Source organism: Halichoeres trimaculatus, unplaced genomic scaffold (assembly GCF_033239565.1).
Source record: "Halichoeres trimaculatus isolate MK-OKI-2021-1 unplaced genomic scaffold, fHalTri1.1 fHalTri1_scaffold_16, whole genome shotgun sequence".
Lineage (NCBI taxonomy): Eukaryota > Metazoa > Chordata > Actinopteri > Labriformes > Labridae > Halichoeres > Halichoeres trimaculatus.
The window spans coordinates 11,457,223-11,476,369 of record NW_027437194.1 but is presented as its reverse complement, the minus strand read 5'-3'; the positions used below and the strand labels follow the sequence as shown (position 1 = coordinate 11,476,369).

General features: G+C 38.7%; 1 protein-coding gene across 1 annotated transcript in view; it reads right to left on the bottom strand.

The window, feature by feature from the left end:
• Positions 1-1,032: 1,032 nt before the first annotated feature.
• The window catches only part of arrdc1b (arrestin domain containing 1b), a 39,540-nt gene continuing 21,425 nt past the window's right edge, over positions 1,033-19,147 (bottom strand). Inside the window, exons 3-8 of the mRNA XM_074690613.1 lie at positions 14,343-14,393; positions 9,097-9,251; positions 8,611-8,793; positions 6,678-6,854; positions 5,586-6,027; positions 1,033-4,121 (exon numbers count right to left, since the gene is read on the bottom strand). Coding sequence (XP_074546714.1) covers positions 4,057-4,121; positions 5,586-6,027; positions 6,678-6,854; positions 8,611-8,793; positions 9,097-9,251; positions 14,343-14,393 — 1,073 coding nt within the window. The 3' untranslated portion in view covers positions 1,033-4,056. The remainder of the gene's footprint in view (positions 4,122-5,585; positions 6,028-6,677; positions 6,855-8,610; positions 8,794-9,096; positions 9,252-14,342; positions 14,394-19,147) is intronic.

The following is a 19,147-nucleotide window of genomic DNA, read 5'->3' as shown; positions in this document are numbered from 1 at the left end:
AGGCGGAAAGAGACGGAGGCTCCCGAGGTTTTTATCCCATTTTTATCGCAGACGAATTATTTTCACCTCTAAAGTTGATGCTATTAGCATCGTAAAATACAACAAAAGACACAAGTCTCTGTATGAGTAATTAGTTCAGAATGATAACTTGAGAAACATGTTAAAAAAACACACCGTATTTTGGTAAATGGCTATTGTTTCAATGGAATACTGATGTTTAGAGTGAAAAAAATTTTTTTATTATCTATACGACGATTTCCTAACAACAAATAGGCTTTGTCTGCATCTGCCCTTTTGTAGGACTTCGGTCAATCAAAGCACACTCAAATATAGAGGGCCTTCCCTCTGGAATAATTTAACTCCTGCTCTAAAGTCTATGTCCACGATAAATCATTTTAAAAGAAAATTTAATCAGATGAACAAATGTAAAGTAGAAAATGTGTACAAGTAAATGTGGAATAATTTCATTTTACTTTTTGTACTTGATGTGACTAGACTGCTCATGCCTGTTGTTATGCAAAAAAAAGATCTTTTTGGGAGGTGGCCCTATAAGCCTGTTGGTCTTCTTCATGCTCCCCTGCACAACATGCTTTTATTTAAAAAAAATGTTTGTCTTATGTATATTTTCCTGTGCAAATAAATAAATAAAATAAAATAAATCATAAATCTGTCCATTAAATCATTGAGTTGTAAAATAATTGACTTCCACAGGATTTCCATATCATCTGCGTCTTTGTTAACATAGCATTATGTTCATATTTTTACTGACTTTCTAAACAGGATTTAACTAATGATTTACATCATGGGTATATCATTTCTTTGCAGGTGTGTTTATTCCTGAACTCAGTTTTATTATCACTAGTATGTACAAAAAAAGGCTTCCTATAGCTGCCCGTTATCAGTAAAACAATTTCTATACAAGTTTATTTTCATCACAGTCACCATAAGAATGACTTTTACTGGCTACTTTACAGTAGTTGTATGTACATCTCAGGATAATAGAATAAAATAGAACAGATTGATTTAGCTCTTCAATAGTTTGTCTTCATTTTTTTGATATTTTGAGCATGCTTCTACCAAAAAATAAAAAATAAAACTTATTTTGTCAACATAAACAACAACAGAGCACATAACTTTATTGTTTCACGGTACAGCTCAACTTGGATTCTGCACTGTAGGTTAAAATGTGACATTTACTGACTGAGGTGCTGCTATTAGTATCTGCATACTGCACCTGTAAACAGTTTACAAGTAGAAAAATACAAAACTGGACACCAGTGTGAGAGGCGTAAGGAATGACAAAATGACACAGGACAAGTGAAACTTCTTAAAGCTATAGTACCTTGTGATGGAGAAGAAAACAAAAGAAACAGGTAACAAAGGCAGTGTGAAATGAAGTAATGAGAGCTGCTGCAGCAGGGAAATAGCACATTTCTTTAAACAAGAAAACAAACATCCATAGGTTTAAGATCCAGTGTATTAACTGTTAGCTACATTTGTGTTCATCAGGTACACTTAGCACAGTCCACAGATAAAGATGTCAGGTGTAGCTGAACGTGTGCATCCTGAAATGATCCCTGACGGGTCTGAAGAAAGTCCACCTGAAGCTCCAGGATGTTAAGCTGGGATTTAAGAGGGTTTAAGGCATGCAGTCACAATAATGCAAAGCCAGAACATTGTAGTTTGAGTGAATGTCAACAATAACAGTGAGTTACCTGTATAAAAGTTATTTTTAAAAAAACCTCAGATCCAGGGTTTTGAGCTTGGCAACATAATCTACAGTCAGGAGCCAACGGCAGCACTGCTTTTTTTTCAGAATTCATAAAATGCTTTTGTACTGACGTGGTGAAACAAGACAAACACTTTAATCATCAGACAAACTTCCAATACAGCAGTTTGGCTATTAAATTTCAGAGGCAGCGATTCCCATAAAAGTGTGATAATAGTACATGTTGATGTTTTTACAACACAGAAGAATTTTGTGCTATGGCTTGCACAAACATTTCCAACACCAGGATATGACACATGTCTGTAAAATAAGATATAAAATAATCAGACTCATATTCAAAGCCATTAACTGCTTTTGACTTTTAAGAAATACAACTCTTCTTGTGCAAATAAACAGAAACTTCAGTATCTAATGTTTTTTTAATAGCAATTTAAATGAAATACAGTTTTGTGGACAACATGATAAAACCTGAACACAAAAGGATAATGCTCAGGGTTAGAATTTTAAATTATTACCCTGCCCTTGTGCATGACTCAAATCTGAAACATAATACGAACGCTAACACTCAGTATAATAAAAAGACTTGATATTGTTGAAACTTAAAAATGAAAAACAGTCATCCCGAAAGTCAACATTTTGTTCAAATTATCTCTATTTTACACACACACATACACACGCATACACACGCCACACATTCATGTATAGTTGACACAGGGAAACCCATGCACTCCAATGGCAAAAAGTGCTGTGTTGTGCAGACGTTTAATTATCATCTGCACTGTCTAAAATGTCAGAAGATTTTCATTAATGTTACACTAAAAGAAGTTAAGGCAGCAGGCGGAGGAAACACACAGAATTGCATTCACATTAAAACTAACAACATGATGCAAAACGATGCATCACATCCCAAAACCACAGACAGCTTCCATCTCACCTCACTTTGTCATTTGCAAGAACATAAGATGTTTATGCATATAGCAGATCTCAGTCGGTGCATCTCAAAAGCCCAGACTTGGAGAAAGTATTTTAGTTTGCTTGGCTGACAAATTTAGGCTCCAGTTTTCAAGCAGGTGGGCATCAAGCTAGATCCAGTGATGGCCACAAGAGGGCAGAGTAGTACAACATCAGTGCTGCAGTCTCCATAACCATCTGCAGAGATTCAGCACATTCTGCAGAAGCACTGTCCTCTGAATACAAAAGTTGTGCCAGAGCACAAACTCTCAGCAGTCTGCGCCAAAACTGAGAGGTGGTGAAGAGATGATACTGAACTCCTAGCTCAGATAATTATTTTCTTCCCAAAACACTGAGTCAGTGCTGGCAGTTCTCTATCAAAATTGAGAGAACAAACTGGAACATAAAATGTACAATCATCACTTATTTTTTGTGCTTTTAAACTTTTACAGAATGAGACTTGTGTTACATTACTTACAGGTGTGACCCAGATGTCGTCTTTGAGCCCTTGGGTGTAGGATTAATTCAATATCTGACTGGCCATATCACAGAGAAAAAGGAGAATAGCAGAAAGCATAGCAGGTTGCTGCAGTGTTCTTTCAAATATTCTTTTAACTATATTTTAAATAAAAGGGGTTTCTTCCCCAGCTTTTTCCAAGCTCTAATAATTTCATTTCTTATCTGTTTCTTAAAATTTTGAAAAGTGGTAAAACAAAATCCAAATTAAAAGTTCTTATTATATTATCATTACAATAATAGACAATCCACACAGATGGCAATTTAACTACCAGTACTGATACACTAAATCTTTAGACAGTCAGATCTCCTGTAGCTCTTTCATAATAACAGCTCTTGTCAGCTGATGCCGAGGACAACGGAGACATAAACATACAGCCGTGTGGACAATGTTAACAAGTGCACAACTGAACTGCAAAAAGGCTAAATGTTTGATCTCATCACTAACAAGCCGTCAATAGGCCTGTTTCATTTCAAGGCATCACAGATGCAAAAAGTCATTGAAAAAAACAAAAGTGAACAGATTTCCTCTTTTAGGCTCATTAAAGTCATCTGTCCACTCTTTAAATGCTGTTAGATGATACTTAGTACCTCTGTAACACTTCTCTTAGGCACAGTGATGATCACCCTATCTGTCTGACATTTACCGTTGGGACATGAGGTGTAAATAAAACTTATATTCAAGATAAGATATGATCCCTTTTTCATTGAAAAGAGCACAAAGAAACAATCTTTGGGATGTTCTGGGCAGAGTTATGGTCCATCCTCCTTTACCCAGTATGTCTCCATCCTGATTTGTCCAATGGTGAGTGCAGACAGGTGAGGGTGGGCGTGGCCGTGGTCTTTATCCTTCTCCCGTTCTACTGTCTGCTGTTAAAACTGGCGTTGGCGCTACTGCAGCTTTCCTCATAAGTTGGTGGGGGCTCTGTAACACAAAAAGTCAAATGAAAAAAAATATATTAATTCACTAGAGTATCTGTAAGGATTATTTTTGTGTGTGTTTGTTCAACAGCCTAAATGAAATTTAAACACAGAACAATTATTGTAGAATTAAGAATAGCAGAGATATCATTAACTACAATAAGAAAGAATCCGCTCCATTTAAGTGTTAAAGTGCCACCAAATTGTTGTCCATGTAGAATGACTATTTACTGTATGACATAGTGGTTGTAATGACTTGTTGAGTGAATAAAATCATCATTTTTACACCTTTACATCAGTCAGAAAGTGATATGAGGCTGTTACGACTGCATGTGTTTCCTGTTTGTGTTCCATCTCTCTCTTTGTTTCCAGGTGAGACCTCTGGGGCCAGTTGTTCAAAGGTAATCCAATCAGATTTTGGTTATGGGATTGGATTGAATTGAATTCTGAAAATGGGTTGTTCAAAACGGAAAGAAGGATTTGAAAATCGGATTAGATCAGGTAATCCAAATTTTAGTTCTTATCCGGATCAAACCTTCAGTTTGTGTTGTTCAAAACTTTTTAGTTGGATCACTTTGATAAAAACAGGATTATCCTGATCCAAAGAGGGGGCAGGACTTTAAGGTGGATTTCAGGAAGAAAATGTAGTAATGTTTTAAAATTGGTCAAATAATACAACAGTTTTACAATTTAGTGTCAATACTTTCATTTGTATTTTGCACTTGACTTGTTTAACCATTACAGTAATAAAGAAAATAAAGTTAACTTTGGCTCCCAATGAAGCCTTCCAGTATCGTCAAGTAAAATAAGGAGAAACTCAAAGAGCAGAAGCACAGATACTCCTGGCAGAGGAACAGGTCAAGCTGACAAGACTTCAGCAAACCAGAGAAAAACTTCAGATCTATCTTCTGAAAGCAGAGATAGATTACCTGATCCTGGATAGCATGAAATAGGATTTCCAAATCTGAATCATTTTGATCCAGATTAAATTCTTTTAACAACTGGCCCCTGATGATCAACGATACTCATCTGGTCTCAGCCTTGTAAAATCTGACTGCTGCTTGCAGCAGAAGAGAGGCATCTGAGTTGGGGGCTGCTGCACTGCTGCCTCTCCTGAGGGATTTTGTTGTGTGGATTTGTTTGCGCACATTAATTCCTTGGATGTGGTTTGCACGTTTTGATCTTGTTATTAGAGCACTGTGTCTAACAGAAAGAACTGTTTTCTTGTGAAAGAAACTGAACTACAAGAAAATTAGTCACTGAACATCAGCCAGGGTTTCATTTCAAACAACTTTAAGTTAATTTGAGACTGGCGAGGACATGACAAGGACATTTAAACCATGAACTACGATGGAGATGGTTAAATATAAGACTTGTCTTGTCACTTTTACCAAACTGGTATCTTGTTTGTTCTTGAAGTTTTACAGTATGTATTTTTCTGTGTGCCAAAGGTTTATAGATCACTAACCATGGGGATAGTCCCAGCTGCTGTACTCCGGAGGCAGGATGAGAGAACATGAAGTGGGAATAGGAGTCACATCTCCCTCAGTGAAGAAGGGTATGGTGGCCCCGGTGGACACACAGAACAGAGGGGCAGAAGCGTCAGGCCGTCTGTTGCTTGGAGGCAGGGCTGCACCGGGTGCGTGGCTGAAGGCACTGGGTGACATGGTGACTGGCTGACCTGAAGGGTCCTGCTGAGAGTGACTCTTTGTTGGGATCTCCTCACTGACCACGCCCCCTGCACACAACCCATCATCTGGATCCTCTTCCGCTGGCGGGGCACTGGGAGTCACACCTGCTCCACAGCGGTCTGGACTGGAGGGGATTGGTCTGGAGGGAGACAAGTTTACAGCAATATTCCCGATGTAGATGGGCAGAGTCACGACTGCCTCTGGAGATTTTAGTGACACCTGTAACATAAACAGTATTTGCAAAGAAGGCATTAGTCTCATTTGATTATGAACTTATATTGTTATATCAAGCTAGCTTAACACAGCTGTATATTTACATAAATCAAATATAAACCTAGGTATAGTAAGACATTTAATCTACACTGTGTTGATTAAATGTGAAATTTAATGACTCATTGTTTTTTCTTTTCCACAGCTCAGCCTGATCATCATTATCATGGCTAAGGAGTAATTCAACTGCATAATGAGCTTTCAGGCACCACTGAATACTGAAACCAAAAGAAATCAGTGCATCATGGCTAGTTTACAGTGAGTGGGTGTATAATTCACAGTATCAGTGTAGATGAAGTGAATGCAGGGGGCGTAATCTTTTCTTTCAGAAAACAATCATTCAGAGGCAGGGGAAATAATAAATGTGCCATTTACAGTGTTGACACCCACATCCACAGCCCTCAAACTTAAGAGGAAGCTGATCACTGTATGTGCTGGCCCCAGCAGGAACCAAAACACATGAATTAGTGTTGCTCTTTAAGTGCACTCCTCTGACTGAGTGGATGAATTTCAGAAGCACTGAGAACATGCTTCTAAAAATTGCTCCTGTTTACATGTTGCATAAGTGTTGCCATTAACCCAGTGACAGAAACTCTGACCTGAATGAAATAGTCGATATCTATGAGGCTGCAGCCAGCCAGAGCTGACTGAGGAAGAGGAGGGACGATGATCTGCTCTCTCCACTCTGCATGTTTTCCTGCTTTCACTCCAGCTCCCTCCACCTCAGCGATAGTCCGCAGGTCATACACAGGCCGCTTGGTCCTATAGGTCACTTTCTGGTGTGAAAAATAAGCACACAACATTATAGAGATCTAATAATGATGTTCAACCCCTTAAGCAGCCTTGAGATTATTGGAAGGAGAAGGTTTTCTCTGAAATGGATCAGAACAACCTCTATTAGCATTATCTTGAGCTATAGAGAGATTTATGTGCTCCAGCGTAAAAGGATTAGTTCTATGAATGGTTTGGACTGAGGCTTCGAGGTCCCAGCAGAGATTTATAATACATCTCTAAAAGGAAGGTCAGCACCCTGTTAAATGGAATATTCTAGAGGGCTTTGCACACTGAATGTCCTCATAATGATGAAATCTGGTATGGGGAAAAAATATATAAACACATTTGTTGTTTTTTCCTGATTTCGTTTTTAAATTTTGGTTTCCACAAGCTGACACACACTTACAGGTGGATGTAACTGACTTCTGGGTTGTTACATCAGCTGTTAACCAGCATGTGGTGAAGCTGGGCTAGGCTTTGTGTCAAGATCTCTTACAAGAATCAACTTTCCTATTTGTTTTTCTTTTCTGGCTGCAAAGTGCATTTCAACCTATGGGTTTAAGTTTCACTGTGCCTACCAAGGCACACACTGAATGCAATCTAGTGAAGTGTAATTGTATGGACCCAATATAAGCACATTTTATGTGATATAATAGTAACATACAGGTGGAAAGGATGCAAAGATAACAACTTGACAATATAGATTTCCAAAGAAGTATAGATATTTGAGTTGTGCAAGGTCCGTCCAAAAATCAAGAGGCCAAGACATTTTATAACTACTGGCATAATACACCAGATGTGACTACGGTCCAGCTACGCTCCATCACCGTACAGGATAGGGATGGGTACCAAATTAGGTACTTTTATAGGTACCAACAAAATTCTGTCAGAAGTACCAGGTACCGATTCACGTAAAATCAAAAGGTACCATGTTTGGGTACCTAAATGCATCCTTGTGACTGGAGACTGGAAGAGAGACTGGAAGAGTAGGCGATTTTCCTTGCTGGACATAAACACAGCACATTATACATGCTGAAGAACAAATATGTTAAATTCGAAAAAAATGTATATTTTATTATTGAAAAAAATTGATAGTTTTTTTTTACCACAGAAATACAAATTCTGGTACAAAAGTACCAGAAATTGGTACCGCTAAGTACCGATACCAATTGCCAAGTACTGGGCATTGGTATCGTATCGTTTGAAATGTTAAAGGTACCCATCCCTGGTACAGGATCAGATAGTTTTTTATTCAAATCAATGTGTCATCTCGCACTAGACCTGCTCCGTTGCAGCAGATATGCAACAATCCTATTCTCCCCAGCTTTGACAAGTCAATTCACCATAGGGCACATCAAGCGGGACAGGATGCTGTGCATGGGAACCACTTAAAAATGCCCAGTGACCGGTTAATTTGAGTACAACAACAAACCAACACAATGATGTAGTCAACACTCAACCAAGCCGAGCGGGACCGGAGACACATCTGGTGAATTTGGGCCCTAAGTGTGTTGGAACTTTTGAAACGCTTTTGTGAGATGTCAATTTAATCCCATACCTCATACCAACATTAACATAACCAAATGTCATGTGACAAACTATTTACAAGTGGTCCTTTCATAGTTTCGACGTAGTTAGCATTTTATAATGAGGAATGTTTACTGTCATTTTGCTCTATGTGATAATAATACCTTTTATTTATGGGCACTTTTCAAGATCGCCTTAAAGCACTGTTACTGTTTTTATTACATTACTTACTTGTATGAGACTAGCCAGTACACATCCTGTGTCCTTCCCAGACTTGTTGTGGATCTCAGTGGCTAACTTGATGACCTGACCGGGAATGTACCCCCTCAGATCACTGCGAGTTTTCAGCATCAGCGTCCCCGTCTTCACTAGGAGGTAGCTGAACTTCTTCGTTGTTACAGCATAACTTAGATGCTACAGCAACAGAGTTAAAATTAAAGGGTTAATGCTTTATACTGATTGTCAGAAAAATCTATGTCAGCTTAGTGAAGTAACACAGGAGAAAGCACATTTGATTCTGTTCTGCTGTTAAAACAAAAAAGCTCCAGCAATGACAGAAGTTGATCAAATTAACAGACGTGGCTCTGTTTTAAGTCATATTTTCTCTTTATGAATCCTTGAAAATAAGTTTTCACCCATTACCAAGATCAGAAAAGCAAAACTTGATTCTGTAAAGGGATAAAATGAGTTGGGGGACAGACATCCAGAGACACTTACTTCAATGTCAGGCACCTCATTGAGGTTGAGCAGATTGAGTAGGTAGAAGGGTCTCTGGGCTTTGTAGTCCTTAGAGAAACGGGGCGTGTCAATGGCAGCTCTTACACGGTAAACAATTTTCCCAAAGGGGCCCTCAAAGGAAGTTGGGGCAGCGACTGAACAAAGGAAAGCAAAGAGTTCAGAAAACTTAACAAACTGTAATACATTATAAATGATGTTTTGATATCAATATGCATGTTTCCATAAAAAGTTTGAGTCACACTATGCCCATGTGCTCAAAGCACTGCAAAGCATTTATATTTATTGAGGCCAAACACCAGCATTAGAAATGAAATACAAGATGAAATGAAGAATGTAATTGAGTTGTTTTGACTTAAAACCAGAAGCTGAGTTAATCAGGGACCAGACTTTTCCAAAAGATGGCAGTTGCACTAGCAAAAATTGTACACAAACCATGCTAGAATGTGATCGATCATAGGTTATTTTCAAACTAGACTGTGTTCATCTCTATGCGGTGTTGCTCTATGCTGAGTTCATCTCCTGAGCTGTCACAAGCTGTAAGAAGCTGCTCTAACTGATCTGAGCACATCTCATCCTGAATGCAAGGGCACTGATTATTTTGGTGACCAAAGGAAAGGGCAGAGCAGAGGAGGAAACGGGCAGATAAAATGCCAGAGGGGAAGAAATTTAAGGAGAACAAGATAAAAATAACAATTCCAGGAGAAAGGATGTAGACAGACAGACAGACAGAGGGAGAGAGATGTTGGGAAAAAATATCATGTTACTGATATTATGACTGTGCAAACATCGAGCAGCCCAAACAGGATGTACAAAAAGGTGATTAATGTGTTGTCAAACAAAAGCTGAGCACCATCCTACCCTTCCTTTTCTAATGAGTCCCCTTTTTCTCCCAACTGCTTGCAGACATTAATGTCAGCGAGGCAAATAGCTGCTCTAGGGAAGGGTCTGCGGCTGCTGTTAACAGGAATTAGCCAAAGAGGTTGTGACGTGTTGTTTTGTGGTGGACAGCTTTGTAACAAAAAGAGTGGTAGATAAGCCTAAACATGAGCTGACCTTCAGACAGAACCAAACTGAGGGGACTATATCTACTTCTGACTGTGGTTTAAGAATCAATAGCTTGACCTTTATAACTTTCTCTGACTCCTAAAGCAGTTTCAAAGGGTTAACTCCACCTTAACACCTTCTCACCCTAGCCCTGACAAACCTGAACCCTTGCCCTTTTACCATGCACACCTGGGTACCGAGGATGTACAAGAAGAAGTAGGAAGAAGTAATTCAGAAGAAAATAATTCAAGGATTACTGGCTTTTCTTCTTGTTAGATGACACTGAAAGTAGGTCCTGACAGTTTTGCTCTCAGTGTTAGTTGTTATCAGACCAGCAGGAGGCAACCGTCTCCACAGGGTCAGACTTTATAGAAAATGACAAACTCATTCCCATAACTTAATATTCAAGTAGTGAGTTAAAGATCATTTTACAATGACTTTGGTGCCCCCTGTAGAAAACGGAACATCAGTTATCTTCCCTGGTCTCTTCTGTGCTTGTGAAAACTTTAACCTGTTCTGTTCTGATAGTCAAATGCAACTTTCCCAGAGAATTTATACACTTCTTCAAATCTTGACACTTTTTAACTCAAAACAAAGCCCTTTAAAGATGTAAACCAGTATCCAAAAACAAATAGGTTATACCATGATGCCCATGTTCTTCTCTATGATCGATCTTAAACTAGAAAAGCCCTCAGAGAGCACAGACCTTTGCTAAGCATGTTGTGATGTGATGCATCACTTTAGTCCTACTTTAATGTAACTGTCTGCTACATTTGGTGTTACTTGCAGATTTGTATAATAATTTGTTACCTGACAGTGTTTGAAATTACAATGACCCAGTACATATTTAATATTCCGGATCTTAGGATCCAGAATATTGCCAGGATGTGGATCATAATTTTACATCAGTCAGAAATTATTGTGACCTTGTCTTGTATTGTTTTGCAAAGCAATCTGACTATTTATGGTGAAACGGTCCAATCTCACAATGGTAAAGAATCCTACAAAAATATCCTGGATTCAGTCAGTGATCAGAATCACCTCCAAAATTGAATGACTTTGTCGTTATCCCAATTAGAACACTTCCTGAAAATTTCATCAAGATTCGTTAGTTACTTTTTGAGTTATGTTGTTCACAGACAAACAGACAAACTTTCCCAAAAACACAACCTCCTTGGCAGAGCAAATAATGTCAACACTTGAATTCATTCAGCACCTGGCTTTATGACTTAAAACCTTGCATTACTTCCATTAGCTGATAACTAAATACTAGCAGGCTTTATATTTTTTTTCTAATGCTTCCATTTAGCTGTCTCTATGCAGCCCTTCAGCAGACCGATGCTTATCAGGTCAAGTTATGTAAAATCTGTTTTTCTTTTGGTATCAGGTCCTTATTTCAATTCGAAATACTGACATGGATGAATAAAAGGGTTTTCCATAACAAAAATATCCAATAAGAGTCTTCAGTCTTCATACAAATTGTGGCCTTAGCCTAGAATGAATGCCTATTTGATAACTGAGACCTTCAAAGTAGTCTTTTCACAGAGGTCTACAGATCCAACGCAGAGGTATCTGCTAAACAATGAAGTAAAAAGGTTTTCATCAAAAGCTCATTTCAAGATCGCCCTTTGGTTTTTGGTTTTCTAGCAGAAGCAGCAAACATTTCACACATACCTTATCTGGCAGTGTCCTCCCTGTTCTAAGTAAATCAGCCAATAACACCCCCTGATCCCAAACCCTCCTCTTAGATCAGCCCAGTTGTTTACAGGCGTATCACAGCAGACAGTTTCATTTCAGAGAACCAGCACTGAGACAGAGTGGTGTTTCAGAGATTTAGATAATCATCTGTTAACTAAACCGCTTTGTTCCGTTCGTATGAAAACAGATGATTACAAGATATGCAGAGGCTCGTCGACAAAAGGAAACAAGTTTACAGAGCTCTACCAGTGAATTTTTTTCACGTCCTTTGTCCTTGTACTTTCCTGAACTCAAACTGTGCATCTCTGAGGAATGAGGCCATACAACAATTCATGTAACCTTATTCATCCTCTTTAAGTGTCCTGTGCTTTATCTCAGCCCACGCCTCCCCATCTTATTTGTGTTTCTTTCTAAGCCCAGTGAGACATGATCAGGCTGGGATAACACCTGATGCCTCAGATCCTGATAACTGAGCTGGGCTAGTGGGAAGAAATTATGTTTGTATTTACTTGTAGTTAGTGGTTACACTTTTTCCCTATGGACACTTTGGGAGAAACATTAGCATCTGATAGACCCAGAAAGCTAAGATATAAACGATATCTGATGTAATTCTCAATTCATTTGCAAATCACAAAAAATGATATTGTTGGTTGATAGCTTAATTCAGTAGCAGGGAAAAACAATCAGAAACTGTAGCACAGGATTACAGACACAGAGCCGAGTGAACCCTTACTCATTGAAAAAGTTGATCTGAAACTGAGATGTCCTACACCTTCAAACTGTCACTATGATGAAATTAGGCAGTACTAATTACTAATCCTTGATCAATTACACAATCTTCTATCTAATAATTTGTGACCATTCTGTCTGGTATTCTACAAGACTAAAAGCTTGTTTTGTTTTGTTTTTGCCCCCATATTACCATATAGGAAGTGTTACCCCTGTGGCTGGATTGTTGTTTTTTTCCAATACAAATTCTATTTTTTTATTATAGACATGAAACAACAAGAACAGAGCTCAGGCATCATTCACACAGGTTCAGACAGGTGTACAATTGTTACCATTGATACAGTAATGGGCCATTACAACAGGAATTAATACAATAGAACCTAGACAAAAGTATTCAAAGCTTGCCCTCCCCTCCCCTGGGAAATCAGGAATCCAAGGAGAAGGCCCATTGGGTCCAGGTCTATTGATACTCCAAAACTGATATTGAGTTGATTGGGTTAAATGTTTACAGAACTAAACATTTTTAATTAAATACAAAAAAAATCCCAGTATCTCTGGTAAATCAATCTGAAAAACTTACTTTTCCTTTACCCCAACTCAATTATGAATCATTATACAATACAGACCAACAAGCATTATTCTTTGGCTTTTAACCCACCTTGAGACTCTGCTCATGTTTTAGTGTTTTTACGGTTTGTTTTAATTTTTAATTAATTGTTTCATTGTTTTAATTATTTTTAGAACAATGTCACAATTCATTTTACTATGTGCACCTTTGTTTTAATGTTTTATTTGTTTTATTTACTCGTTTATGTCTGCACTACTTTTATCTACAGCACTTTGTTTCAGCTGAGGTTGTTTTAAAGTGCTCTATAAATAAAGTTGACTTGAGTTGAGTTGAGAACAACTCAAAGGTCTTGATTTCTCTGTTGCAGAGTGGGAATTATTCCTAAGTTGCTCAGTGCTCAAGTGTGACCCACAGTGGTGAGTTGACCCAAGTCAAAATAATTACTGGTGGGGTTCTTTCATTTACTGAAGGTTTTATATATGAACAATTTTAAAGCTTATTTTGGACTTTAAGAAGATTTCAAACATTACAGCACTCTTTATGCTGTACCAGCAGAGGCCAGTAGGAGGCGTTAGATTCACAGATGAGCCACTTATCACTACATGATAGCATGGTAGTTAATATGCCCTGTGCTGATGCTCTCAATTTTGAGGGCCTGACAAGAGGGGCGGGCGAAGCACAGAGGCATGAAGACCAATTAAACAGTGACTGCACAACAGGAGAGAGAACTAAAAATAACCCCAGCTCTCGCCCACGCCTGAGAGAACGGAAGACACCAGACAGACACAGCACCATGTGTCCCCACAGGTTCCACGTATGTTAGGCTCATCCATGTGTGCTTAGCATGACCATGGTTTTGTATTTTTAAACCAGCTATTCCGAAGAAAAACCTTATCTATGAAAAGCTAATATAATAACCATTCATTATCACTCTGAGCATGTTGCTCCCAAATCAAACATTAACTTTGTAATGAGCCGTCACACGCCATCGTTTTCACTTATCTGCTTGGGTTGCTATAGACAAAGAGCTTTGGACTGAATACTCTGTAAGTACACACTCTGGAAAAGTCCCATGTTATAAGAGATTATCAAACCTGACAAAGGAGAAGTATTACAGGAACAAAGGGTGAGCCTCTGACGTGAATGAAATAAGGGTAAAGGTTGTGAGTAATAACCACATGCTTACCTGGAATGACAAACTGGAAGGGGAAACTGTGTTCACCTGCCGCCAGAGTTCCTGAAAAAGGAGAGGAGAGTCTATTAGTCACACTTTACATGGAAAAGAATAAAATAAAAAAGTGCCTTTAATGATAGGTAGGTAATTTTAACAGCATTTGATAGTTTATCATGGTATCTGTGCATGTTATGACTTGGACTTTACAAATCTTCAAAATAACATCAGACACCTCTGTGTAGTACAGAGCCTGAGGGGTTTGCCCTCTTTCCAGGGGGATGTTGTTTCTAAGAGAAACAGCTGATGGTGTAGGTGTCTTTCATAGAAAACAAAACTAAAAACTGAAACCAAAGCTGTTCTCATACACAAACTCCTTTAACGGCTCAGCACCAGAGGAAGGGAGAAACTGATGATCATGTAGCTGGCAAAGTTTCCTTGCAAAGTTAATGATCTATAAACTTAAGTTTGCACAGATTGACCCAGTGTTAAGTGCATTCTTCTCCCGTGTGTCACCAACAGGTCTGCATCATTGTACCAAGAGTACTCCTACAGAGATACATTACATTTTACCCTACATTTTCTTTAGGCCCAGCTAGCTTCCATAAAGCGCTGCTAGTCTTCAAGAAAGAATCTGGTCACAATATAGTCTGAGAACAGGAACATAAGTTTGTATTTGCAGTTTTAGTTTCTACTTCTCATGCCGGTGAAACAGGGGAATCTGTCAGACACTATGAGCTTCATTCCAGGACAGAAAACCTGCTCAAGTCCAACATTATCTGTCTGCAAACTCTGTATTCTAGATGTCCAGTGAACATAGAGCTAAGTAAAAAAAAGTCCCCTGTTTACAGAAACAAAAGCGTCAGTCTGAAGAAGTCCAGGTGCTCTGAGGTGTTTTGAAACAAAGTCCATATTATCTGAATAAGATTTCCAGAATGCAACATTGAAGCTCTGTTAATCTAAGTAATTCACTCATGTGTTTAGGATACTGCTGCAGTGAAGATAAGAAACCAGCTGGACACAGACTGTACTCCACCCAGATGGCACCTTGACAACTCAGATTTCTGGCTGCTGCTTTCAGACGTTTCCCTGAGTTTATCAGTAAACTTACTCCGAACATTTTCCAACAGGCCTTAAAACTCTATGCTGGAGGGTTTTTTTTTATCTGAAAGCTTCAAATACCTTAAATAATGATATTTGACTAGCTGTGTACCTGTTAATCACATTAGAATGAAATCTCTCAAAGTATCACATGGCCTGAAATGAATTTACTGATACTACATGTGCTGTAACTCAGAATAAGGCACCTATAGCACCTTTTGAACCCTGACTATCAATCTCCTGGGTGGCTGACATCCCATTAGATTCTACTCAACAGCAGCATAGATTCACTTCATTAGGGACGGGCCCAGCTTTGTCTGTTGGCCTCAGTTTCCTGTGGTGAAGTGCTTAGAGAGTGTGTTCATTTGCATGGTGTTTTCTGCTAGAGGAAGTTGTAAAGCTCTCAACCAGGATGTGCAGGTGCAGCACCCACTTTACATACTCAGCTGTAGCGTCAGCTGTAGCTGAAGACAATGACTTTAGGAAATATGACCAAGGACAGATATGATGTTGAAATGAAGAGTTAGCTTTAAAAGATTCTCAGCCATTTGTAAATTAAGCACAAGGCCTACACAAGGCACTGGAGACATGAGGACATGGGTCATTTACATAATCATTAGGTCTTTATTTGGATTTTAATTACAATATTATCTGTTTATTGATTAATTTATTATTTTGTTTACTACTTTTCCTTAACAACATGATAGGGTTTTTTTTTCACTTGAAGTAGCCACAAGGACTATCTAGGTGTTTTCTAGGACGATGACTCCATTTCCCATAAACAGTTGCACACAAGCCATGTTTACATGAGGAGTTTTTCGTCTTTCCGAATGGAATCTTTCCGAATGACTTTTCCGAAAACAATAGTATACATGGAAAGGAATATTCCAATCTCTGGTCTACATGTGCCGCTCCAATCAAACAGAATAGTCAATGGGGCATGCGCAGAAAAACTTAAACATCACGAGATTTATCAAAACTGGAGGACGACAGTTTGTTTATCATGGTGTTGCAATACTCCGTATTGCGAGTTTGTCGTCCATCCAGTCTTGAAATTATGTTCATTTCTTTCAAAGTTTGGATCAAAAACAAACTTTCCGCAGCAATGCTGACGGCTCGCCGCCATTTTTAAAGTTGAGGAACGTCTCTGGTTGCGTCTTACATGATATCTGAGCATGCGCTGAAAGAGGGTACCCTGCCAACTTTCCGTTTGATTGGATACATGGTACCTCAATCGGTTCGGGGAAAGGAATATCCACCCCTGTGAAACTAATTAAATGTCCATTCGGATTGGCACTGTTCTTTTGGAATGAGGTGTATACAAAGGTTAAATTCTTTCCGTTTGAGCAAATAAACCGAATGCAAGCGGAATATTTGGGTCCATGTACGTGGCTACTGTTGCCAGGGCGTTACCATCGGCGTGTTTGACATTTCTTTACTTTTTTCAAGAAAACTTTTCCCAGGATGCATTGTGACGAGATGTATTTATTAACAGTTGTGTAGCCCTATCGTTTGAAAGGCGACAACAAGCAAACTTTTTAAATTAGTTTGTAGTGTAGTTTAGTACCATTCATTCTAGTGATAGACTCTCAAGTGTGAACAGACCACTGCAGAATAACTGCTGACTGTGGGTTGGAATGGTCATTATCACAAATAGTTCAGTGGGGCCCTGAATCTTGCAGCAGAGTAATGAAGCATGTACACGTACATAACATAGTATTGACCCTCTCCATCACAACCTTAACCTTAAAAAGATACATATCAGAGTGGTAATATTTAGCATTAAGGTTAACTAGTAAGGGTATTTAAATGAAGATATTAGTCAAAAGCACCCTGTGGTGAGTCACTGACTATCTTGAGGCCTGGACATATTAACAGCTGTGAGTATCTAAAATTAGTCTCTGGTGTAACCAAAGTGAAACTACAGCTGTAGGAGGGAGATCCTCGTTTCCTGAAGGTAATTAACTCAGAAAAGTGACAGGATGAAGAGCAGACGCTGACATCACCGGTCTGCACCCCGCCAACCGTCAAGCATCTGGAGCATACCACATTATCAGTCGGACGGAATGAACGACGCTTGCTTTGTGTTAGTGCTAGCATGTGTGTAAGAGTGTATGTGTGTGCGTGTTGGTCTTCTGTCACCCTGTCTCACACTCCCTTTGCTGCTCGCCCCATCGGGGCAGCGCAGCCCATTTTGGGAAGAGAATGAGATATGGAAAAATGGCAGAGATAAAGGGGAGCAGAGGGAGGGTGTGTAATGAATTATTTATGTCTCCTCTGAGCTGTGCATGGTCTTTCAGAATCTACTGTGTGTGTTTGTGTGACTGTGGGTGTCTACCTAGATATTTTTACACTCACACCCAACCTACTCTTGTCCATACACAACTACTAATGTGGTTTATATTTTGATAATTATTCAACTTCCTCATTTCTTGTGTTGATAACCACAAAGTTCCTACTGTTCAGGAAGTCTTGAATTTTTATTTGCGGCAGGTCAAGTAAAGGAGTTTGAGTGATTTTTACATGTTTTATACACCCATAAAGAGAAGTTGAAACCATGTAATCACAACAAAGGTCAGTAAGACATTATATCTGATCAGAAACATCTGTCTCGGCTGTCTGGGATGTGTTGACAGACAAAAGATAATGTTTACCTGCCTTTAAATCACATCACATGTCTATCGTTATCAGAACTATTAAACGTTGGCATACTCTTAAAAAAGAACAGCTGATTCAGCTATTAGGTATTTATTGGACAGAAGATGCCAATTGTTGCACAAACTGATTTGTTGACATGCTCAGGCATGAAGGAAATTGTCAGCATGTTATTTCACAATCTTTGGAAAAGATTAGAAACACAAGCAAAGGGATGAGCAGGCACTACTGGTAATGATTTGCATACATCAAATTTAAAGGAGCTAAATCAAACACGGATACAAAGATCTGAACTGACACAAAGACTTTCGTACCTTTAGTGGCTTAATTGTTCTTTAAAACATCATCATCATTAGTATTTAGATCTTATCAAAACGAAGATGTGCTCTGATTACTACCCTGCTGTTATTTATTCTTTCCCGCACAATCCAGATAAGACGTCTACTGACATTAATATGCATGTTTTACCTTTTCCTGTATCTGTGAAGTATGAGGAGCAGCAGCTCAAACAGGTCTGCATGTAACTGTGTGAAGCCAGTGTTCATGTTTGAACCTGCTTTTTGCTGAGATTGAGTACTTTGTGCCTTTGAAGCTTCAATTTCACTTCCCTGTTTGATATTTTATCCAACAATAGTTCTACTCTCTCTAAAGTCAAATAGGGTAAATGGTGTAAAATGATACTAAAACTGACTTTGTTCAAACAGTATGTCCATTATGAGGAAGAAAGATGAAACAAAGAGAAGGGTAGTCCTCAATCTCTGTGGCCTTTCTGTCTCTTAAATCTGGAATTCATAATTTAACTCATTTGAGTTTGATTCCACTGATGTTTTTTTCCAGAACAAAGATGAATACTTCATTTTCGTTGCAAAGTTCAAGCTGGAAAACTTATTGATTTGTTTCAGTTTTGGAACAGAAGACAGACACATAGATACGTTGCACACACAATATGTCAGCTCATAAAAAAAGAGTGGAAATACTGGAACTTTCATTCATTCATCTTCTACAGCTTATCCTGTTCAGGGTCCCGGATGGCTGGAGCCTATCCCAGCTGTTGGGGTACACCC